This window comes from Mesoplodon densirostris, chromosome 1 (genome assembly GCF_025265405.1).
Source record: "Mesoplodon densirostris isolate mMesDen1 chromosome 1, mMesDen1 primary haplotype, whole genome shotgun sequence".
In the NCBI taxonomy this organism is placed as follows: domain Eukaryota; kingdom Metazoa; phylum Chordata; class Mammalia; order Artiodactyla; family Ziphiidae; genus Mesoplodon; species Mesoplodon densirostris.
In genome coordinates, this window is record NC_082661.1 from 41,804,906 (window position 1) to 41,831,336 (window position 26,431).

The 26,431-nt window shown below is 36.6% G+C and overlaps 1 protein-coding gene across 2 annotated transcripts in view; it reads left to right on the forward strand.

Annotated features, from left to right (window-relative positions):
* The window catches only part of PRKG1 (protein kinase cGMP-dependent 1), a 1,262,482-nt gene that overhangs the window by 893,197 nt on the left and 342,854 nt on the right, over positions 1 to 26,431 (forward strand). For both annotated transcript variants that reach the window (XM_060102657.1, XM_060102651.1), the window contains exon 5: positions 16,766 to 16,829. In XM_060102657.1, coding sequence (XP_059958640.1) covers positions 16,766 to 16,829 — 64 coding nt within the window. The remainder of the gene's footprint in view (positions 1 to 16,765; positions 16,830 to 26,431) is intronic.

Below are 26,431 nucleotides of genomic sequence, written 5' to 3' on the forward strand. Positions count from 1 at the left end.
CATCTTAATATGAGTCAATGATTCTAAAGGATGCAGCATGGAACTCTAGTTCCTCAACAAGTTAATAGATAATCCTGAATAAGTTTGCAAAATACTCTTTCTTGTCTAATAAGTTTGTAAAATACTATTAAATAAGTTTGCAAAATACTATTTCTTGTCTCTCTGTGGTTAGCTTCTCAACTTTTTTCAAGATGAAGGCGCTGATAACTTCTGTAGTAAAGAAAAAAATCTTAATTTTCAATAACCAAAATTTCCTTATTTGTCCATGGAACCCTCCTTTTGGTGTGGAATGCCTATTAATATATTTGATAAATAGTGCTTTGAGCAATGTGACTTTGGAAACTGCCGTAAACAGAGAATGAAGGGTCCTAGGTCCCATTTGTCTCTTTGTAGACAGCTAGGTTCCAGAATCACTTTAAACCGATGGTCCTTCAGTGTTCAAGTTACTGGGCAACAGACATCCATGAAGCCACGGGGAGATGGAAGCTTGAGTAAGTATTCAGTTACCTGGCGTTTTGAGATTTCAGGCAGAACAGTTAGTGAACTCACTTGGTGAATTGGGAAAATAATGAAATTATAGAGTGATGGTTCTAATCTTGGGGCAGCATCAGTCCTGGAGGATGTCTGCTTATCACCATGACAGGACTACTACCAGTAGGAAGGGGAGATGTAGTACATAGGACATTCTTGCACAGTGAAGGTGCCCAGGTGCCAGTGGAGGCCCGTGGACAAACACTGCTGTAGAGAGGCTTAGCCTATGGGGCCAGAGCATCACTCATCCCAAGGTTCAAAAGATTGGGTAGGAAATCTGGGCAGAACCTTTTAGGCTGATTATCATTAGTGTGGCATTACATATTTAAAATGGCGTAGTTTGTCATAATACTCCTTTTTTTTTTTTTTTTTTTTTAGTTTTAACAATCATGTATGATTTGCTTAACTCTAAAAAAACCCATCCAATTTTATATTTGCTCAGGCACAGGCTCTTGTAAGATTTACAGAGCAAAGGTCAGGTACAGTGTGATCTTCTGAACTAGCCAGTGTTAGAATAAGTATTTCAGAGGTAATTTCATAAAGTATGTTATTAACGCCTCACCTCACGGTCATTTTGACAGGAGCACCAGAGTAACCTTAGGTATGATTTTGAAAGTAGCTCTTCAGTGGGTTCTTTGAAAAAGCTACTCTAATACTTTTTAAAGTAGACTCTGCCAGTCAATAAATAACTTTCTTTTCTGAATTCTTCTTGAGTAAATTGCCTCAAGGAAATATTCCTGTGGTTTTCTGAAAAATATCAAGCAGAAGATCCCTTGAAAAGACTAAGGTTGCTTAATAAAGACACATTTTTTAAAATATAAGAAGTGGCCTTCTGTATAGGTTGATGCAGCCCCTGCCAGGGCAGGCTGAGAGGCATGCAGAGAGTAGTTGGGCTGAGTTTCACCCATCCCCCATGCAGGTGCCTCGTACAGGGTGCAAACTGCACATCTCCACATAGTGACCTTGGATCAAAACCACTATTGCCTTATTGTGTTTGGCTTTATTACATATATTCCTTCAGTTTGCAAGCTTTTGAGTACCTACTACATGACACACCCTATGTTGTATAGTATCCTACAAGCTAAATTATATGTCCCTTTGAGTGTTTGCTCCATGGCAGAGCTTCTTTGCTAAGTGCTTCATACTTATTAATACTTTGCTCCAGGAGCTAGGTTTTGTTTTCATTTCCTGACTAAGGAAGCTGAACTTTTTGGCTTTAAAGAACTTGCCCATAGTTACATAGCTAGGAAGTAGAGGCACTGGGATTCAAAATCATCATTTATTTTTTTCTTCCTCTGATTCTAAAATCCATGATATTAGTTGCTATACTGCAGGGATTTCAAAGAATTTATACATTTTTGGAAGGAGGCAAATATGTTAACACATGGTTACAGTACAAGTGTAGGTGCTATTTGGGCAAAATACCTACTTAGAGAAAGAAAGTTGCCAGGGACCATTTCCCAGAAGAGGTTGTCCCTGAGCTGAATCTTAAAGAAGTTTACATAAACATGTGGGGATTCAAAGACTAATAAATCAAAAACAATCAAAACCAATGTGTGTGGGGAAAGGGTGGTTGTAGTGGATGGTGCTTGCACAGGGAATTAGGGACCTGCAAATAAAGGGATTTGGAGGACAGTTTATTCAAATATAAATTATTGAAATATTTCCCCCTATATTATCCCTTTTCCAGGCAGGTTCATAGACTCTTTGCATTTTTTTTTTATTATTATTTAGTTTTTGGCTGCATTGGGTCTTCATCGCTGCATGCGGGCTTTCTCTAGTTGCGGTGAGCTGGGGCTACTCCTCGTTGTGGTGCATGGGCTTCTCATTGCAGTGGCTTCTCTAGTTGTGGAGCACGGGCTGTAGGCGCACAGGCTTCAGTAGTTGTGGCACATGGACTCAGTAGTTGTGGCTCACGGGCTCTAGAGTGCAGGCTCAGTAGTTGTGGCGCACGGGCTTAGTTGCTCCGCAGGATCTTCCCGGACCAGGGGTCAAACCCATGTCCCCTGCATTGGCAGGGGGATTCTTAGCCACTGTGCCACCACTCTTTGCAATTTTGATTTGATTTTTTGCTCAGTCCTAGAATCTTCCAGAAGATAAGATACTTCCTATCTTTTTTTTTTTTTTTCTTTTTGCGGTATGTGGGCCTCTCACTGTTGTGGCCTCTCCCGTTGCGGAGCACAGGCTCCGGATGCGCAGGCCCAGCGGCCATGGCTCACGGGCCCAGCTGCTCCGCGGCATATGGGATCCTCCCAGACCGGGGCACGAACCCGTATCCCCTGCATCGGCAGGCGGACTCTTAACCACTGCGCCACCAGGGAGGCCCCTTCCTATCTATTTTTAAAGCCTAACTTCATATAAAGAGATTACAAAGAATTTCTGGAGTCAAAAGAGAAAGAGGAGGATCTTGGCTATATTTTTCCAAGAGTGGGTTTCTCATCCTGGACGTGCCTAAGGAAGCTGAGGGGAAGCGCCAGAGTTCCCAGCTTGACCAAAGGCTCCCTTCCTCCTCTGTGGGCAAAAAACCAGAGAGACATTGGACTTCAAGGGTTCTTTGTGACCTTAATAGCAGAGAGATTAGAGACTTTATTCCCCACCTTCTGGGCATGATATGACCCCTGGGTTCAGTTATGACCTTGAAGAAGAGCTAAACAATGAATGTGATTAAATATCTCACTGAAAAATAAGGGTTGATACTCCAAATCAAATATAATTTCATTTAAGAATATGAAGAAATGGATATTTCTGTCACTCTTGAGTCTTCACTAAGATTCATTTCTGATGCATTAGAAAGTTTGTTTTAATTATTAAAGAGGATTAATAATAACATTTAGAACAAGAAAAAAATACATATTATTGTGGTGGCTGCAAATGTTTACTGAATGTTTCCTATGTGCCAGGCACCTTCTTAATGTTTTATGTCTACTGTTCAGCTTATTTCTGCCAAAACCCTATGTGGCAGGCGGTATCATCCCCTTTTGAAAGCTAAGGAGGCTGAGACCTAGTGAAGTCAGCTTACTTGCCAAAAGCATAGCTGATAATTAGTAGCAGAGCCTAATTCAACCTGTTCCCTTTCATTCTAAAGTTCATATGCTTAATTACTATAAAGTCTTCCTGGATAAGGAGTTTATATGTTATCACATAGATTGTAAAATTATACCTCATGTCTCCATAATGATTTGTTTTACCTAAAGTATTTTCACACGCAAGAAAAATGATTCTTCTAATTCTTAGAATCTGGTGAAAGATAATAGGCAGCTATTTAAGGGTTGGAGCCATTGTGATAAGGGCTAAATGTTGCTGATAGAAAATGAATCTGACAGTGATGTGTAAAGTATATTGGGGTGGGAGACAAGGAAGGTGGTGGGGAAAGAGGACCAGTTTTAAGACTTGCATAACAGAATGAACCAAGATCAGTGCCAAACGATTCAATTAAGGGATAAAAGTATGTTGAGGGCAGAAAACCTTTTGCTGAGCTCACTAAGGGGAAAGATTAGATAGCTGTAAGATTATGAAGGACGCTTACTTTAATTCTTCATCAATAGAAATTGATTTCTTTGGTAAGTCAGATATTTCTGCTTTTGTTCAATTGGCATGAACTGTAGGAAGCCTTCAATGAACAATAGCTGTCAATATTTTTGGCATTAAACTGGGTACAAGGCTGATTTCTCATGACAGAATAAAAAGGCAACTGTTTTCCAAATGCTACCCAAAGATAATTAATATAACTCTGTATGTTCTGCTCTAGGTTGAGGACATTGCTGAGCTATTTCCAGACTTATGTTTGTTCAAGAGATATCTTATAAATATGGGGCTACATCTGATGCTCTCTGGTTATATTTAAAAACTAAGACCTTCTGATAAAATCAAACCCTTTGCTACTACATAGGTTTAAAAAAAAACTTGCTTTCAATATGAAAAACACTTGAACTGTTTTTATAGATTCCTTCCAACTGTAAAGAGTCATGCTTGTCTCCCCTCTTTCTCTCTCATCCCACATTTAGTCTTCCAAGAAATCATGCTGCTTCTACTCCCAAAATATAACAGAACTCAACCACTTCTCACCACCTCTGTTAATTCTACTCTTTCCAAATCTCATGTGGGTTTTTTTTATTGATGTTGACTGTATTAAGAGTTAAAAATGAGTATATTTTAAAATACTTATTTACTAAGTCATTAAAAAACATCAAAATATACATAAATTAGATACAGCACTGTGGAGACAGGCAGTTTCTTACAACACTAAATATACTCTTGTATGATGCTGTAAAAAAAATTAATCAATTAAAAAATGTGTGTAGATTCATGGCAATCCTACCAAATAACTGATTTTGTCTTGTGGGTTTACCTAAGCACTTGTCTTCGAAGTCTTTCATTCACAGTATTATAAGTTTATTTTTTTGTTGATTTGTCTCCTTATTCAGCATGGCACTTTTTCTTTTTCACTATAATTTCTTCCTCCATTAAGAGAGGTGTCTGTTTCTGAATACCAGTGTACATATTTGTAACTGAGCTTTGTATCGCATTGTAAAAACCTCTGCATTGTTTTTTGTTCTTGGCATCTTATCACATGCCCATTCATAGACGTTCCACAGTTCTATGGGAAATGTGGATTCAACTCTATACCTTTGAGGCCCTCAGCCTCTTTCTCCTCCAATGTAGTGTTAAAAAAAAGTGGCAAAAAAAACATGTTAAGCTATTTTTAATGAAAATAACTATTTTGCAAAACAAACCAAAAAACTTAGTGGAAAGAGAAACTTGAGTTTACATTTTTGCAAATCTGTCAATATCTAGCTTAGAAGAAGACAGCAGATTCTCATATCTGCTTCAATATTATTCAATCTGTTGAATTTCTGTTGTTTTTGTTGAAGTATGTGAAAAAATCAGCCTCACAAAGATATGGAGAAGAAAAAGGGAAAAGTATGTTAATGGCCTTTTCAGATAATTGTGGACATTCTTATTTGACACTACACTAAAACCCAACAAAGGGTAGTTTAGTACAGGTTAGTTGCAGTGTGGAATCTGAAACCATATCAATGAACTTTTCTTACTTTATTACATTAAAATCCATTGATCGATCTTGTACTTTGAATAGATCTTTCCCCTGCATGATCTTGTAACATCATGCATTAGTCATCTGCAAAATACTGGCGTAGAAATTACAAAATTTACAATATCAAAAGAATCATATTTGTTAATATCAGCATTCGTCAATGATCTCATCAGAAAAGTCTTCAATTATTAGAAAGCTGTTAAGCCCACAGTGGCAGATAAAAGTTTTCTGAAATTTTAACTTGCATTTGAGAATTTGAATTTTATCATTGGCAACAAATGCTGTCTATTGTTTCTCTTGAAGTGTCAGGCTCACTTTGTTCTTTTTCGAAAAGTTATCTGCCAGATACTCAAGTCTGAATAACTACAGTTTGTGGTTATTGCCAAGTAAAAAATGATGTTCCACGAAAAAAGTGACTAATTCAGCTTGCAACTCCAGCAATTATGAGTGATTTTCCTTGAGAAAACCTTGTACTTCAGGAAGCAGCAGAAGTGCTTTATGTGTGCTTGCCATTTGTCACACATGATATTAAAACGATGTGTAGTCAAGGGTTAAAATTTACTACAATTAGTAACTTAGTGTTTCATCAAAATATTTTAAAGTAAAACTGGAATTTTACTTTATTTTTATTGTGAGTTTTTGGTAAGAATATAATGACAACTAGTATACTTTATTGTTACTGCCTTAATTTGTGTAGAGGGGCCACTGTTCCTTTTACACCATCAGTGCAACATAGTCGTTCCATTGATAAACCTAGATTTGAAAAGTTAATTCCATACCAAATAGCTCAGTACCATTTGTGTTTGTTGCCAAGCATTCATATACAATCTTGTCTTTTTTCATGATTGGTTGATTCTGCTACCAGATGAATACAAGCCAAATAGCAAGTCCCGCCATGACTGTAGATTAATCCATTTGTAAGGCAGAAGTACAATTCTGTGGACAAGATTTTCACCCATCTTTGTGTCTGCAGCAAAGTCATTAATTCAGCAAGGTACTGTATCTTTGGAAAGAGGCAGTGAAATGATTTCTTTAACTGACTTCTCCAGCAGGCAGTCAGCAAAGTCAGCTCTACAAGGTTTTTTTTTTTCTTTCACCTATTGTGTGGCTTCCCCCAGTCAATGCAATATGGTAGCTCTGTCAGATGCTTCATTTACTTTTCATTGCTACTTTGAAAAGATGTACAAAACAATTTTTGGCTTTTAAAAACTTCATCATGTCTAGAGGGCAGACAGCAGAAACACTACAATTCTGCAGCCTATGGAAGGAAAACCACATTCACAGAAAGATAGACAAAATGAAAAAGCAGAGGTCTTTGTACCAGATGAAGGAACAAGATAAAACCCCAGGAAAACAACTAAATGAAGTGGAGATAGGCAACCTCCCAGAAGAGGAATTCAGAATAATGATAGTGAAGATGATCCAAGACCTCGGAAAAAGAATGGAGGCAAAGATCGAGAAGATGCAGGAAATGTTTAACAAAGACCTAGAAGAATTAAAGAACAAACAAACAGAGATGAACAATAGAATAACTGAAATGAAAACTACACTAGAAGGAATCAATAGCAGAATAAGTGAGGCAGAAGAACGGATAAGTGACCTGGGAGACAGAATAGTGGAGTTCACTGCTGTGGAAGAATAAAGAAAAAAGAATGAAAAGAAATGAAGACAACCTAAGAGACCTCTGGGACAACATTCACATTATAGGGGTCCCAGAAGGAGAAGAGAGAGAGAAGGAACCCAAGAAAATATTTGAAGAGATTATAGTCGAAAATTCCCTAACATGGGAAAGGAAAGAGCCACCCAAGTCTAGGGAGCACAGAGAGTTCCAGTCAGGATAAACTGAAGGAGAAACACACTGAGACACATAGTAATCAAACTGACAAAAATTAAACACAAAGAAAAATTATTGAAAGCAACAAGGGAAAAGCAACAAATAACATACAAGGGAACTCCCATAAGTATAACAGCTGATTTCAGCAGAAACTCTACAAGCCAGAAGGGAGTGACATGATATATTTAAAGTGATGAAAGGGAAGAACCTACAACCAAGATTACTCTGCCCAACAAGGATCTCATTCAGATTCAATGGAGAAATCAAAAGCTTTACAGACAAGCAAAAGCTAACAGGATTCAGCACCACCAAACCAGCTCTACAACAAATGCTAAAGGAACTTCTCTAAGTAGGAAACATGAGAAGAAAAGGACCTACAAAAACAAACCTATAACAATTAAGAAACTGGTAATAGGAACATACATATCGCTAATTGCCTTAAACATGAATGGATTAAATGCTCCAACCAAAAGAAACAGGCTGGCTGAATGGATACAGAAACAAGACCCATATATATGCTGTCTACAAGAGACCCACTTCAGACCTAGGGACACATACAGACTGAAAGTGAGGGGATGGAAAAAGATATTCCATGCAAATGGAAGTCAAAACAAAGCTGATACTCATAAGACATAAAATAGACTTTAAAATAAAGAATGTTATAAGAGACAAGGAAGAGCAGTACATAATGATCAAGGGATCAATCCAAGAAATAGATATAAGAGTTATAAATATATATGCACCCAACATAGGAACACCTCAATACATAAGGCAACTGCTAACAGCTATAAAAGAGGAAATCGGCAGTAACACAATAATAGTGAGGGACTTTAACACCTCACTTACATCAGTGGACAGATCATCCAGACTGAAAATTAATAAAGAAACACAAGCTTTAAATGACACAGTAGACCAGATAGATTTAACTGATATTTATAGGACATTCCATCCAAAGAGAGCAGATTACACTTTCTTCTCAAGGGCACACGGAACATTCTCCAGGATAGATCACATCTTGGGTCACAAATGAAGCCTTGATAAATTTAAGAAAACTGAAATCATATCAAGAGTCTTTTCTGACCACAATGCTATGAGATTATAAATCAATTATAGGGGAAAAAAAGTAACAAACACAAACACATGGAAGCTAAACAATACGTTACTAAATATCCAAGAGATCACTGAAGAAATCAAAGAGAAAATCAAAAAATACCTAGACACAAATGACAATGAGAACACAATGATCCAAAACCTATGGGATGCAGCAAAAGCAGTTCTAAGAGGGAAGTTTATAGCTATACAAGCCTACCTCAAGACACAAGAAAAATCTCAAATAAACGATCTAACCTTATGTAAAGGAGCTAAAGAAAGAAGAACAAACAAAACCCAAAGTTAGTAGAAGGAAAGAAATCATAAAGATCAGAGCAGAAATAAATGCAATAGAAACAAAGAAAACAATAGCAAAGATGAATAAAGCTAAGAGCTGGTTCTTTGAGAAGATAAACAAAAATTTTATATCTTTAGCCAGACTCATCAAGAAAAAGAGGGAGAGGACTCAAATCAATAAAATTAGAAATGAGAAAGGAGAAGTTACAACAGACACCGCAGAAATGCAAAGCATCCTAAGAGACTACTACAAGCAACTCTATGCCAAGAAAATGGACAACCTGGAAGAAATGGACAAATTCTTAGAAAGGTATAACCTTCCAAGACTGAACCAGGAAGAAACAGAAAATATGAACAGACAAATCACAAGTAACAAAATTGACACTGTGATTAAAATTCTTCCAACAAACAAAAATCCAGGACAGTTGGCTTCACAGGTGAATTCTATCAAACATTTAGAGAAGAGCTAACACCCAACCTTCTCAAACTCTTCCAAAATATTGCAGAGGAAGGAACACACCCAAACTCATTCTATGAGCCACCATCACCCTGATACCAAAATCAGTCAAAGATAGTACAAAAAAAGAAAGTTACAGGCCAATATCACTGATGAATATAGATGCACAAATCCTCAACAGAATACTAGCAAACAGAATCCAACAACACCTTAAAAGGATCATACACCATGACCAAGTGGGATTTGTCCCAGGGATGCAAGGATTCTTCAATATATGCAAATCAATGGGATACACCATATTAACAAATTGAAGAATAAAAACCATATGATCATCTCAATAGATGCAGAAAAAGCTTTTGACAAAATTCAGTGCCCATTTATGATAAAAACTCTCCAGAAAGTGGGCATAGTGGGAAACTTTCTCAACAAAATAAAGGCCATATATGAGAAACCCACAGCAAACATCATTCTCAATGGTGAAAAACTGAAAGCATTTCCTCTAAGATCAGGAAAAAGACAAGGATGTCCACGCTTGCCACTATTATTCAACGTAGTTTTGGAAGTCCTAGCCATGGCAATCAGAGAAGAAAAAGAAATAAAAGGAATACAAATTGGAAAAGAAGTAAAATGGTCAGTGTTTGCAGGTGACATGATACTATACATAGAGAATCCTAAAGATGCCGCCAGAAATCTGCTAGAGCTAATCAATGAATTTGGTAATGTTGCAGGATACAAAATTAATGCACAGAAATCTCTTGCATTCCTACACACTAACTATGAAAGATCAGAAAGAGAAATTAAGGGAACAATCCCATTCACCATTGCAACAAAAAGTATAAAATATCTAGGAATAAACCTACCTAAGGAGGTGAAAGACCTATACTCAGAAAACTGTAAGACACTGATGAAAGAATCAAAGATGACACAAACGGATGGAGAGATACACTATGTTCTTGGATTGGAAGAATCAGTATTGTGAAAATGAGTATACTACCCAAAGCAATCTACAGATTCAGTGCAATCCCTATCAAATTACCAGTGGCATTTTTTACAGAACTAGAATAAAGAACCTTAAAATTTGTATGGAAACACAAAAGACCCTGAATAGGCAAAGCAGTCTTGAGGGAAAAAAACAGAGCTGGAGGAATCAGACTACCTGACTTCAGACTATACTCCAAAGCTATAATATTCAAGACAATATGGTACTGGCACAAAAACAGAAGTATAAATCAATGGAACAGGATAGAGAGCCCAGAGATAAACCCATGCACCTATGGTCAACTAATCTATTATAAAGGAGGCAAGGATATACAGTGGAGAAAAGAGAGTGTCTTCCATAAGTGGTGCTGGGAAAACTGGACAGCTACATGTAAAAGAGTGAAATTAGAACACTCCCTAATACCATACACAAAAATAAACTCAAAATGGATTAGACAGCTAAATGTAAGACCGGACACTATAAAACTCTTAGAGGAAAACATAGGCAGAACACTTTTTGACATAAATCACAGCAAGATTTTTTTTGAAACACCTCCTAGAGTAATGGAAATAAAAACAAAATAATCAAATGGGACCTAATGTAAGTTAAAAGCTTTGGCACAACAAAGGAAACTACAAACAAGATGAAAAGACAGCCCTCGGAATGGGAGAAAATATTTGCAAACGAATCAACGGACAAAGGATTAATCTCCAAAATATATAAACAGCTCATGCAACTCAATATTAAAAAAACAAACAACCCAATCAAAAAATGGTCAGAAGACCTCAATAGACATTTCTCCAAAGAAGACATACAGATGGCCAAGAGGCACATGAAAAGCTGTTCAACATCACTAATTGTTAGAGAAATGCAAATCAAAAGTACAATGAGGTATCATCTCACACCAGTTAGCATGGGCATCATCAGAAAATCTACCAACAACAAATGCTGGAGAGGGTATGGAGAAAAGAGAACCCTCTTGCACTGTTGGTGGGAATGTAAACTGATACAGCCACTATGGAGAACAGTATGGAGGTTCCTTAAAAAACTAAAAATAGAACTACCATATAACCCAGCAATCCCACTACTGGGCACATACCCAGAGAAAACCATAATTCAAAAAGGCACATGCACCCCAATGTTCATTGCAGCACTGTTTACAATAGCCAGGTCATGGAAGCAACCTAAATGCCCATTGACAGACGAATGGATAAAGAAGATGTGGTGCATATATACAATGGAATTATACTCAGCCATAAAAAGGCATAAACTGGGTCATTTGTTGAGACATAGATGGATCTAAAGACTGTCATACACAGTGAAGTAATTCAGAAAGAGAAAAACAAATATCATATATTAATGCATATACGTGGAATTTAGAAAAATGGTACAGATGAACTGGTTTGCAAGGCAGAAATAGAGACACAGATGTAGAGGACAATAGTATGGACACCAAGGGGGGAAAGTGGTGGCAGGGGGCTTGTAGTGGTGGGATGAATTGGGAGATTGGGATTGACATATATACACTAATATGTATAAAATAGATGACTAATAAGAACGTGCTATATAAAAAATAAATAAATTTTAGAAAAGAATTAAAAATAAAAACATCATGTCTACATGAAAAAAATTCAATTTCCTTTAAATTTCGAATGGGTGCAAAATGACATCATAACTTGGATAATAGTATTTTTAAAATGTTCTGTTGTATAGGACAATAAGGTAAATTATTATCATCTATAATGCTGAAGGAAAGTTAGATTTTGTCACTTTTTTCTTTCTTATTTAGAGTGTCTCCACATTTCTTTGGACTAGATTTATCCCATCCATGATTCAGAAAATTATTTGATTGTGTCCTTTTCATATTTTTCGGTGTCTTTATATTTAGAAATTGGCAGCTATGGCTTGAGAATATGTCTTTTAATCTCCCCTCTCAAAGTAAATCTATCCGTAAAAATAAGACAGTATAATAAAGTTTCTTTTATTAGATTCTTAATAGTTATTATGAAATTCTAAAATTACAAGTTTTAGATAAATTTTTTAAAGTTAGATATATTTTTGAAAAACTACAAAATTATTATTGCAACACATGATATCTAAATGTATTTACTTGTAACTTTTTCCACTTAAGGACAAGAAAAGCTTCACAAGTTCAAAAGGACAATTTATTGGATAAGGTTACAGAGATTATAGTAGGTAGCTGAAAACTAGTAAGAGCACAGTAGAAGCATTGCAATAATATTGAATTAATTTCTGTAAACAACATGCTTATCATAAACCTACTACTACCTTAAAAAATTCTAGAAAACACAGGAATATTTAAGCATACATCCATTAACTATCAAAATAATGATGTTATATAGCCTCTGGAGGAGTCTACTGTATGGTACACATGTGAAAGAATATGAGTAAAAAAGGCAAATTACAACTTAGACTATTTATTTTGACTTCAGGATTCTTCTTGAAAGGGTCCTGGGGAGTCTCCTTTTTTTTTTTTCCTATTAGCTGTTATTTTCATATTGTAGGTTATCAAAAATAAAATTACTAAGACAAATTCAGAATGTGGGACATCCAATAAGACAGTTGTCCCTGTCTCTTCAAAAATCAGTGTAATGGGGGGAGAGGTAGGAGGATGGTTGTGGAATAAGAGACTATAGAAGTAGAATAGCCAAAAGCAGTATGTGGATTTTTACTGGATCCTGGTTTGAAAAGAAAAAAACAAACAATAAAGAAAATTTTGAACAATAGGTAATATTTGACATGGAATATAGTTATTAGATGATATTATGGAGTTGAGTGAATTTTTCTTATGATAATGCTATAGTTATTTTAAAATATTTTCTTATTTTTAGATCTGTGTGCTTAAATATTAGAAGTAAAATTTCATTATATCTACAACTTAGTTTCAGATTTTCATGAAAAAATATCTATAAATCTATTTATCAATACACATATAAAAATTAGATGTATCGAAGGTAGATAAAGCAAAGATGGCACAATGTTAACAGTTGCTAACCTAGGTGATGGGGGTACAGGGGATTCTTGAACTATTCTTTCAGCCTTTCCATTTATTTGACATTTTTCATCGCAAAAAGTTGGTTAATAAATGAAGTCACTGAATCAAAGGATGTTAATATTATTGCTTAATTTCTAAATCATTAAAAGAATATGGCATGGTTTTAAAACTTACATGAGGCATTTTTAAATAATTCTACGGTGAAGTGTGTAGTTCAGCAAATGATTAGCTTCATAGTCATTCAGGTGGAAATTTTTATCCTCTCTTTATCAGTACTGAGTGTTGTGACCTCAGGCAAACTCTCAAGATCCCAGTTGTTTTAGCTGTAAAATGGATGATAGTAATAATGGTTCGTTGATAAAGCTGTTTAAAAATAAAATATATTATCTGTAAAACCCTTAGCCCAGTGCCTGGAAAATAGAAAGCATTCAAATCTCATCTTCTATTATTGTCATGACAAATTCCAAGTCCTTACTTTATTCAACCAGAAAATCCAATGGAAAAGCTCCACACATTAAGTCATCTCTATTATATTACAGTCAAGTACATTTTGTAACTTCAGACCTACTGCAAATCCTAAGGGAACAAAAATGTTTTAATAGATCCATAAGAATTACTTGTAATTAGCATGTAAATTGTTATGAGTTCTTCCCCCTGCACCCCCCCAATAAGTGAAAATACTCTTTACTGTTTAAACATTTTATGGAAGTTCATCCTTATAATTATTTTGCCTTAAGTTTTCTAAATCATAGACAACTTCATCTTGAGTTATCACATGTACACACTAGTGAAGTTTAAATTAATATCTTTTGATGTATTGGGAAAAAATCAAACATTTCATGGGTAGAATTTTAAACTTACGAATATGCTCAACTGTTTTATTCTTGGTGTTCAAGCTATCAGTGGACTGATAAGTTCTCTTATGTAATTAATTTCTGAGAATTGTCTAGTATTTAGAGAAATAAAGATCTTAAGATTTTAAAGATGGCTACAAAAGTGTTTCAAGTATAATTTATAAAAGTGAAGACACTTATTTTCTGTTAATTGATTTCCATTTTGTTAAATCTGAAAGTGCTTAAATTGTTACGAAGAATTCTTTAGAGTGTTTCTTCTCTAAAACCATCCTTAATTTTTATTGGTAATAAATGCTGCTGAACGTTTTGAGGCATTTTAAATTTTAAAAGATCATGATACATATACAATGGAATATTATTGTATAACATACAATAATATATTAGAAGGAAATGCCATTTGCATTTTCCACAACATGGGTGGACCTTGAGGGCATTATGCTAAGTGAAATAAGCCAGACAGAGAAAGACAAATATTGCATGGCATCACTTATATGTGGAATCTAAATAAAAAGCTAAACTCATAGGAACAGAATAGAACAGTGGTTGTCAGGGACCTGGGGAATAGGGGAAATGGGTTACAAACTACTGTAAACTATAGTTGATAACACTGTATTGTATAGTTGAAATTTGCAAAGAATAGAACTTAAAGATCTCAAACATACACAGAAGAATAAATATGTGAGGTGATGGATGTGTTAATTAACTAGGTTAACTGGATGGGAGGAATCTTTTCACAATGTACACTTTAAATATCTTATAATTTTGTCAGTTATACCTCAGTAAACCTGAAAAAAATAAAAAATAACTAAGTAAAATTGTAAAAGATAATTAATTAAAATGCGCCCCCTAAAACTTAATGTCTTTGTTTTCTTTAGTGAGTTATGTGGTCAAGCAAATACTAATTTTTTTTTCTCATGAATAAGAATGCTCATGAAAATGAAAGTTTTGTAGAGTGGCTTGACATAGACTTAGCATGGAAGTAATGAGGCTGTCTAAAGAAGGCAGCCAGTTATAATAAAATGAGAAAAACTCAGTTGTAGTTTGTGTTTTCCATAAATACCCCCTGGGATAGAAACATTCTAATTATTCTTATATCTCAGAAGAAACTGAAATATAGCTCATTAAAAGAACAAGGAAGGGCTAAATTTTTCTACCTGCATAGCTCATGGAAACAGCTTCCTCTATCTTCCTGTCTCTTTCTGTGATGTGTTCCATCCAGCTGCTGAAATAGACTGCCTTCTGGAAATTAAAACCCACGTGGCTCAGACCACAGCAATAAATCTGATGAAACATGGTCCTGGGTGAAATGTTATACTTCTACATAAAACCTTAGGATTTTATCAATAGGCTTTACACTAAGGAATGGGAATCAGAGTGACAAACTAACATTAAAACTTTCATGCTTATATCCAAGCATTATGTTATGGCTTCTTTCATTACATTATTCTAATCAAGCCAGAACTGTTTTTCTATAGCAACAAACCTGAAACAAGTCTCATCCAACTTAACTAACTCATTTAAATAACTTTGCTCCATGGCAATTTATCTAAAGATCAAGTTTACCTAACAATTGATCTGTAAGTCAGATATCATACATACAAATGTATTTTCACTCATTTATAGTCTTTTCTCTATTCAAGCATTGAGATAAGATTAAATAAGGATTTAGTTCCACATCCTAGTTAGATTTTCCAGTGGAGTAAATTTTCAAGAATTTTATGTTGATGGGTTTTTTTTTTTTCCTTTTAAAGTCAGCATTATCCATATAAAATAAGTTTCTTTGGTTTGTGTATTCAACATCATTTAGTATTTCCATATGCTGGTCAGTGAGTTTCCCTAATAAGAGGATGAGAAGACATTATTTCAGTGTCTACTATGAGTCTGACTCTTTTCTCTATTCTATATGATCTGATCCGTATAACTGTCCTAGGAAGCATTTGTATGTCTATGCTTTCATAACTTTATTCAGCACATGCTCTTGAGTTGTTATTAGTAAATCACTGAAAATACAGGGGCTGAGCAAGACAGATATAGTACCGTTCTTATTTTTGTGGAGTTTGATTTTAGCAGTGAAGATGCCCAGTAACAAATATCTGATTAATTATCTAATTATAGTTGTAGGAAGGGATAAAAGAGATCATAAACAGGAGGACCTGATCTAGCTGGGAGATGTTGGGGAGAGTAGGAAGTTTCCAGTGTTGTTGAATGAATGCTTGCAGGCCTGAATGTATGAATGTATCATCAATCCAGCTGAGTCCTTAAGAATGGGTAGCAGTTGACCTGTAGAAAAGTTTGTGTGTGTGTGTGTGTGTGTAGGGGGACCTAGAGAAGGTGACAGAATTGGAAGGAATTTGGTGAGAGCAGGCTGATAAGGGAGAGAGTGGTTTCTCCCAATTATAGCTGAGGCATCCAAGGTCACACAAAGAAATAAAAGTGGGATTTGTACTTGGTTCTGTCCAATCTCCAATTCTTTCTAGTACGTCATGCCTTTTCCATGTTAGTCATCAAATTATGCTTAAATTATTACTGTGATCTTCATTGGCAGATTCTTTGTCATGAAATCCTTTTGTATTTTCTTTCAGATGTGTTGCTGTTTTATTTATAAAAATGAGTTGCTGTGCATGCGTTCAACATCATCTCTGTCTTGTTTTTCAGTGTGCCAACATTCCAGAGCCTTCCTGAAGAGATACTCAGTAAGCTTGCTGATGTCCTTGAAGAGGTAATTGTTTTTAGCCCTTGACCTTTTTGAGATGAGACTCAGCCCATCACAGCTGTGCAATAAGTCACAAACTGCAGAGAGCCCTTTTAAAAAATTTTGAGCACTGACATGAGCTATATATTTGGCTCCAAATAAAAAGCAGCTCAGTATATCCGACATTTATACACAGTTAGAAATGTGCAAATCATTGTAACTGTAGAGGGAAAAAAACTTTTCACTCTGGCAAACATATTGTTACTTTGACTTCCAAGAATGAGAGACTGCGTATTTATCTCTTATTTCAATTGGTGTAAAGCAAGATTGTAATAATTGCTACTCTGAAGCTTCAGATTAGCAAATTTATAACAGAAATTAGCAGTTGGGTACATATTTTATTAGCATATAAGCATATTTTACACACGTAATTGTATGCCTGAATGTGAAAGTGTCACTGTTACTTACTTTTCACAGAACCTATAAAGCATAAGAAATATTGAAGCAGGAAAAAGAGAGGAGGTTTATACAAGCAGTGTCTTGAGTGAACACAAGGGGATAGGGTCCCTAGTGCCTATAGAGACAGAGAAGGCAGAGTATCTGGGCACATATGCAGATGGGGTGGGGACTGATGGAGTGGTTGGCACTCTGTCAAACCTTTTCTGATATCTTCTATTTTCTCTATAATCTAGAAAGCAAGGTCATCCACTGAGGATGAGGATGGGGTAGAGGTCTGAGAGGTTTGAAGACAGAGGAGAAGGTATGAGAAAAATAGAAGAGGGAATGGACTAGGAATACACAGTATGACTGACAGTCATCATTCAGGCCCTGTTTGATGTTACCAATCCCTAATCTCAATTAAACAGGCAAAAAGAGTTCATTCAAGTTGTACGATAGGAGAGAGAGATCAAACTCCACTCTGTGGGGCCAAAAGGTGGGAGGATTTTTAAGCACTGGAGTGAGCTGGTGGAAAAGTACTCCAGTAGGGTGTTATCAGAAAGTAGGTTCTTGTCTCAGAAAGAATTCAGAGATGAGATGGAAGTCAAGAAAGCAAAGTGAGGATTTATTAAGCAATAGTAAGCTCTCAAGGGGAGAGCTGGCAGACTCAGGTAAACAGCCACCCTGAGTTTCTTTGTCAAGCTAGTTATATGGGGTGTGAAAATGATTGGGCAGATTATTCATTGAGGAGGGAGGGGTTTTGGCTCGTATTCACTGATTTTCATCCCACCTCCACCTTCCCGAGGGGAGGAGGGATTTTTGTCCTTATTTAGTCTTGATTGGAAGTGTCATGGTGTCAGTGCATGATGGGAAATTCTTATCTACAAGGTTAATTTTATTGTAATGAGGGCCTAATGGACAAAAAGTTACATTTGAACGTTGGAGATTCCTGCCTTTTCCCGCCTTTCTTTGTCTGTCTCCAGGACCCCTGTTGTTCACAAGATGTATGGTTTCCTGCCACGTGGCCCGTGCCCCCCTTTCTTTGCTCATATCTCGCTATCTACCTTTTCTAACAGTGGTTCTCCAGTAGGGAGGAGGTTGGTCAGTGTGACTAGTTCATCTGTGCTTGCTGATTGTCCCTTCTGGAAGTTAGGCTCCTATCCACCCATAGAGACTGGGAGATAGAGGCGCTATCTTCTTCTTGATTACTTTTCTAAGGAATGGCTCCTAGGTTCTTGAGAAAGACATTCCTGAGCTGTAAAACAACCGGTGCCAACAGCCTGGAAGAAGATGTGCATCTCAAACAGGCAAATTAAGAATTTACAGTTGAAAACTTTCTAAAGTAAATGCTCCAAGAAAAGGGAGATCAGGAGCCTAGTGTCAGAAAGAAGGCTGTCTAAAGTTTAGTCAAAGTGAGGGAACCATTAAGTCTGTCTTGGTTACAAGCCCATTTGTATGTTTTTTCAACCCCATTTGTTTGCCTGGATTCAAGTTCCAAGTAGACAGAGAATGGGATTTAACCAGGGTTGGTATTTTGCCAGGAAAAGATGAGTGGTTGAAAGAGGGAATAGGGAGTTGCGGATGGATGTGAAGGAAGGATTGTAGTGACTGACCCTGGAATTTCGATTGTGCAAGAAGAAGGGGAGCAAGGGCCAGTGAGTGACTGTGGGATCAATGGATTTTAGTCTCAGGAGGCTGAAGAATTTTTGGAGTTGTGCTACAATAGAGAGAAACTGGAAATGTTTTTGTCTCTAGGTACTAACTATATACCAGTAATTATATGATCCATAGAACTTCAAAGGTTTATATCCACAAATTCTTAGTTTGAGTCTTATCACAGTGAGCTTTCCTAGGATTTATTGGTCTCTGTCATCTTATATGGGAACACAAAGTAAAGCGGAAGTCACATTTGATTCCTATGTTCAAGTATAAAAGATTCATGAGAAAAAATACTGGCTGCATTTCTCTCTGAATGTGCCAACCACTGTACTTGCAACCTCTGTAAATGTAAAACTGCTTTTCCGAGTTCTTTTGTTTTTTGCTTTCCTTGTTGAGTATACTGAAGAACTCTCTGATGACCTTTTTCTTTTTCTTTTCTTTAAACAAAATGAACTAAAGTACAAATTTACTGGCCCCAATCAAGCCCGTCCAAAATAAAATAAAATTAAATCCCATGAAATCCTGTAATCATTTTCTTTCTTTTCCACAGCTGTGGAAGCATTTGCTATGTTTTGCAAAACAATAGCCATAGCTCTATAAATAACTCTGACCGAAGAAATATTTTAGTATTTTATGTCAGATTTTCTAATCAGAAGATGCCTTAATTTGTGTTATACGAGCCACAGTACAGTCTATAGCAAAGCTGCATGAAAATAGAAACAGATGATTAAGTGCCCACACATTTGTTTTGAAGACATACACAAATGAAGTAAACAGACAAAATATGAGGTAGACATATGAATATACTAACCAGTGCATGAAAGTGTTCAACTCAAGTTGAATAAACAAGCACAATGAGAAATTAGATTAAATTATGTATGAGATAGAGTGAAGCAAATTTGGAAGAACAAAAGCAATACCAATGTCACATAACATTAAAGGGAAATTTGCTTGCATAATAAATGAGCTTTTTTCCTACAACATCTACAAGAAAATGAAAGAATCCCAGATTATTTTGAAAAGAAGACAGTATAATCATTGCATTTAACAAAGAAGTTTACAGCCTTGTTTGTTTAACAAATATTATGGAGCATCTGCCACGTGCCAGTAATTATTCCAAACTCTGGGGATTCAGGGCCTTGTCCTCCCAAATCATATGTTCCATTGGGAAGTACAGATGAGAATTAAGGAAAATAGCATCAAAATGTCATCGAGTGAGATGGCCACACTGTATTGGTTTACTAAGGGAAGACCTCTCTGGGGAAGGTGGTATTTAAGCTGAGATCGAAATGCAGATATGGGATGCCATGTGTACAGGGCAGAGGGAAGAGAAGGCATACGGTCTTAAACTAGGAATAAGTCTTCTGTCCTTAAGGAACAGAAAAAAGGTTTATAGTAGGGTGAGATGAGGCTAGAGAAAATAGGCAAGGCCAGATGGCAGAGGGCTTTGCCGGTTGTGATAAGGAGTTGTGATAAGGTTTTTGTTCTCAGTGCAGTGGGAAGATTTTGAGGGTTCTAAGCCATAAAAATGACATGATCTGGGTTATATTTTAATGATATCTCTCTGTGAGAAGAATGGATTATAAAGGGACAGACCAATTATTTAGATAAAATAACCCAGGTGAAGTTAGATGTTTGTATGTTGATTTACTTTCTTATGGACTATTTCATTCCTTGTATTCATTATGAAACAATACTTCCAGCATAAGGGGGAAAAAATTAAAGAATAGGGACAAGGTAGTCAAGGACTGAGAGAGAGAAAAAAAATATTAAGCAGATAGAAAGAGGAACGAACATAATGTTATTGGTAAAGTGATTTAGGAGGGTACATGTGACTGGAGGACAAATAAATGACGCTTGGGGCCTCCTATTTTAAAGCTGAGAGAGAAACCATTATATAGGTCATTTCTGCCATTGCCCATCCCACTCCCACTTACCCCCTTCCATAATTTCTAGTGTAGATGTACCCATTTATGTGTTCTTCTTTATGAGATTATAAAACAGAAACAAATATCCTTATTCTTAGTGTAGCAATTTAGTGCCCCTCTCTCCATTCCCTTTATATCACATAGTACAAATATTTCCTTTGTATATTAAATCTCTCGTGCCTTTTTCAGGAACATAGGAAAGTTTTCTCTAGTTAGTTTGAGAAGTTGTGTTTACACATAGATATAAAGAGGTTCTTGGCCAAAGGTCTATCCAGATCAAGAGCAACAATCCCAGCATTTTTTTTAGGTTGTGTTTTGCAAGACAAATTGAAGTACAGGGCTGAGAATAATTGATTAATTACTGAATAATTGATTCAATAATTATTCACCTTCATTCTCACCCTAGTATGTTCTTCTCATATCTGACTCAGATTAAGTCTTAATAAATACCAGAGATCATTTTAAGAGCTTCAGAGTTGATTTTCTAGGGAAGCCATTTTATAGTTTGTAAAATAAACTGTAAGATAATTTTTAGGCACATGTAGGGAATAGCAAGGTCTGACTTTATAAACTGGTTTCATTAACCTCTATACTATCCTGTATAGTACAGTGAAAACTATTTTGAATGAATTAGTCAAATATTGGAATCTATTCTGAAAGCCTAGGAAGTATTTATGTGTAAACGAAAAGAGCTGTGAAATTATAAATAGGATCTAATCTTTTTTCTTACTGTAGTAACCTAACACACTTTCCTTCTTCCTTTATGGACACATAATTAGTTTCTATAGATGAATTACATTTTTCAGATAGATGGAACAACCCGTAGCTAATCTCCATCTGAGAAATAGCTCCTTTCAGTGATTACCTACCCAAACATAATAGGGAAAAGTCACTGTAAATAAACTCAATGTCTAATACATATCCACATATCAGGGCTGTAGTGACATCTTTAAAGGAAATGACAAGTAGAAACATTTTCTTATAGAGAGGCAGAGCAGAGATTTACCTATTATCATGTCACATAGGAGCTTGAAAATTAATTTGGGAAGGAGTTATGCTTTCACCAATAAGGGTGAAAATGTTTAGATAACTCAAGGAAAATTGAAAATGTCAGATTGAAGAACCAAGTTAAGCCAACAAATTCACTTTTTACCTCTGGTATAGCTCATTTTTCCTTCATATGAATAGAAGTGGGACATGGGTGCTATATTTAAATCTCCTGATTTTTAAATGGAAAATAAAGCATATGAGAACCACTTCTTTGCTTATATTGAAATCTGTTTCATGTCCAATTCTCTCATTAAAACATTGGATTTAGTTGTCTTAGAATGAAAAATACCTCTGCTTCACCAGCTTTTTAAGAGCTCTATGCCTTTGAGTCTGCAACTTTATATGATTGGACCTTGGACACATTTGAGGCTAAATAATGGGTCGTTTTGGTTTGTGTCCCTAGATGGGGCATTTATGTTTTCATTTTGGGATATTTATACTATTATGGCCCTGATAATATCTTAGACAAATAATACTCATTAGACTTTTTGAAATATTAAGAGGGACATGATGAGAAAAATAGAAAAAAGGCAAGGAAAGAAAGCTTTTTTCATCTTGATAATATGGTAAGAAGCAAATATCAGATTTCTGTCCAGGGATCATCATTGGAAAAGGAGGTTAACGTAACACAGGCACTTTTGGTTACTGCAAGGTACCCCAGGGCTGATTAAATGTGCATTGTTTTAGCCGTGCAACTGTTCCTTGGTGTTACCATGTCATGTCGGCATTTTCCCAGATTCCTTTGCATTCTCTCCAATTGTGAGTAATACAAGGGAAAAGTCCTGTACTTGATGAGTTACTGGAGTGCTGTGAAGCTCTCTTTTTATCATTCTAAACAGACCTAGACTCTTTGGGAAAGAAACTGGTGGAGTAGACAGGAACATTATTGGTTCTCTTTGAAATCTATTGTTATGACTAAACTTTTTCTTCCCTTCCTTTAGGTTTGGCTCTTGCTATTCAAAGCCAAGCTGGAGGGAATTTAAAGAACCGTTCTTTCCCAATTGCTCTGGACTGAAGGACTCTGAATTTGGAAAGTTATCTGTTTAGATCTCCCTGGTTCCTTTGTGTCTTCCCATCTGTGGGGCAAATGGCTGCTTCTGAAGGAGAAAGAAGTAGAAGGGTGTGTGTGTGTATTTTGTGGCAGGGTGGAGAGATTAAAACGTAAAGACAGATTAAAACATAAAGACAGACTCTCAGTTTAATATTAATATCTGCACATCTTATTCTATTATAGAAGTAATGTGGAATGGGAGAACATGTTTGCAAATCATATATGTGATAAGGGAGTTGTATTAGAGTTCTCCAGAGAAAACAGAGCCAATAGGATGTGTATGTATGTATATATATATAAAGATATTTATTTTAAGGAATTGGCTCGTATTATTGTAGAGGCTGGCCAGTTCAAAATCTACAGAATGGGCTGGCAGGCTGGAGACCATAGAAGAGCTGATGTTGCAGTTCTAGTCCAATGGCCATCTGCTGGCAGAATTCCTTCTTGCTTGGAGAAGGTCAGTCTTTGTTCTATTAAGATCTTCATTTGACTAGACGAGGCCCACCCACATTATGGAAGGTAATCTACTTTACTCAAAATCCATCGATTTTATTTATTTATTTATTTATGCTGTGTTGGGTCTTCGTTTCTGTGCGAGGGCTTTCTCTAGTTGTGGCAAGCGGGGGCCACTCTTTATCACGGTGCGCGGGCCTCTCACTATTGCGGCCTCTCTTGTTGCGGAGCACAGGCTCCAGACGCGCAGGCTCAGTAGTTGTGGCTCACGGGCCTAGTTGCTCCGCGGCACGTGGGATCCTCCCAGACCAGGGCTCGAACCCATGTCCCCTGCATTAGCAGGCAGATTCTCAACCACTGCGCCACCCAGGAAGTCCAAAATCCATCAATTTAAATGTTAATCTTGTCTCAAAGTTCACTGACTTAAATGTTAATCTTATCACCCCCACACAAAAATCCAGAATGCTGTTATATTTAACCAAATGTCTGAGCACTATGGCCCAGCTAAGTTGACACATAAAATTATCACAAGACTTGTATCTAGAATATATAAAGAATACTTACAACTGAGTGAATTTTATAAAGTTTAAAAATAAATAAACAGGGACTTCCCTGGTGGCGTAGTGGTTAGGAGTCCACCTGCCAATGCAGGGGACATGGGTTCGAGCCCTGGTCCGGGAAGATCCTGCATGCCCCGGAGCAACTAAGCCCATGTGCCACAACTACTGAGCCCGCGAGCCACAACTACTGAAGCCTGTGCACCTAGAACCCATGCTCTGCAACAAGACAAGCCACCGCAATGAGAAGCCTGCGCATCACAATGAAGAGCAGCCCCCGCTCACTGCAACTAGAGAAAGCCCACGAGCAGCAACGAAGACCCAAGGCAGCCATAAACAAACAAACAAACAAATTTTAAAAAAATGAGTGAATAGATATTTTCCCAAAGGAGAGGCACAAAAAGCCAATAAGTGCACGTTCCATGTTAATAGTCATTAGGAAAATGAAAATCAAAGCCATAATTACGTGCCACTTCATACCCACTAGGGTGGCTAGAATAAAAAAGACAAACAGTGACAAATGTTGGTGAGGATATGGAGAAATTACAACTCTAGGATGTTGCTGGTGGGCTTGTAAAATGGTTCAGCTTCTTTGAAAAATGGTCTGTTACTTGATCTGTAAGCATTTATACAATTCATTCTCACCCTCAACTTTCTACCTCTTTAAATTACATATTTTACTTATTTATATAACCTATTCCACATTCTACAAAATGTTCAGTTTTTCATTTTTCTTCAGCTTCCTCACTTGAGTTGAACCAGTGGCCCTACACGTGACAAAGACCCAAAATATCTAAACAGGTTGGAATAATGGGTGAGATCCACTAAGATGAGGTACCAGAGGAGAAATGTATAGTTTTGCACATGATTAAAAAGAAAAAAAAATTCCAGAAGGATAGGATAGTGAAGACTCGGTAGAGTATAGGCGATATTGCTGGAAACAATGGAAGAAAACAATTGAAGTAACTTAGAAATTTGCCCTGGAGAAGACTTTGGGGGAGGGTATTGGATTCCTTTTTAACTTAGTGGACACAATTTTCTGTGTTCAGAAGATAGGGAGCTCCATCTCTAAAAATAGACCGGACGAATAATTTAACCCATCATTGATGAATTGGGGTAACAGCAGTTTCTACCTCTTGTGATATTGCTGTGGGTCTTAAATTGAAGAACTAATGTAAAACCATTAAATATGCAAACATAATTTCAGATGTCCATCAGCAGTGCTTACCAAACCCTTTCACAAATTGACACTTATGGAAAATGTTTATCCTGCACACATACTGAGGTTAACAAATAAAACTCCTTATGGCTGGAGGTGACTGGTCAGGGATTTTGGCTGTCCCAAGTCCTACTGGGCTCTCCATCTGAAGGGCGGAGCAGGCATTTTGTAATGTCTGGAGACATCTATGGTGGTTATGATATTGAGGGCAACAGAGGGCTGCCACTGGCCTCTAGTGGATAAAAGCCAGGATGCTACTAAACATTCTACAATGCATAAAACAGCTTTACAATGACCATTCAGCCCCAAATGTCAATAGTGCTGAGACTGGGAAATTCTGCTGTAGGGTAGATATGACAGTACTTGGGAAACTGCTAAAAGTATGAAGGAAATAAAATAAGGTAATATGGTAGAGACTGCCAAGGACAGGTGGACTACTTTAGCTAGGGTGGTTAGGAAAGTTATATCTGAAGAGGTGACTTTGAGTTGACAGCCATTGCAAATATCACAGATGGCAAAGTATAGTAGAAAATGTTAAGTATGAACAGAAATCATACATATTTGAAAAGCTACAGGTTAAAAGAGATTAGTTAGGATGTTGTAGGTACTTAAGCATTGATTTGGTGCTTGAACAACATTGACTTTTCAGCTTCTGCCTAACTCTAAGATTCTGTATGGTCACATTCTCAACAGAGACTTTTCTAGTTCTGAGCCTCAGTCATTTTCATTTCTCTCCCTTTAGGGACTTCCTTCTCCTATATCTCCTAGATCTATTTAGTTATCATTATATATAAGAAATACGTGCTTGTCCATTGCCTTAAGTTGGTCTCTAGTTTTGTGAAGTTTTACCACTTTAGATTGTAAGTTCTGTAAAGGCTAGTACTATGTTGGTATTTCTTTTCACTGGGTACTTGTAAACAGTTGAGAAAAGCAACAGTAATACCTTCAACTTACTAAGGCTAACTCTGTGCCAGGCTAAGGGCATCTGTATTTCATATTCAGTGAAAGAAATCTGCATGTAAGTGGACCCTCACAGTTCAAACCCATGTTGTTCAAGGGTCAGCTGTACTTTTACTCTTCCCAGTTTATAGCTGGGGGAACTGAGGCTCTGGTAATACAGCTAATGGGGAAGTAGTTTACTCCATCCAGTCTGAAGCTGGAATTGGCATCTTTTATTCCTATGCTGTATATCATCTTGAAGATTTGTAGCATAAATGAAAACTTTATCCCATCCCCCACTCTTTCTTTTTCTTTAATATAAATAGGAAATGTTT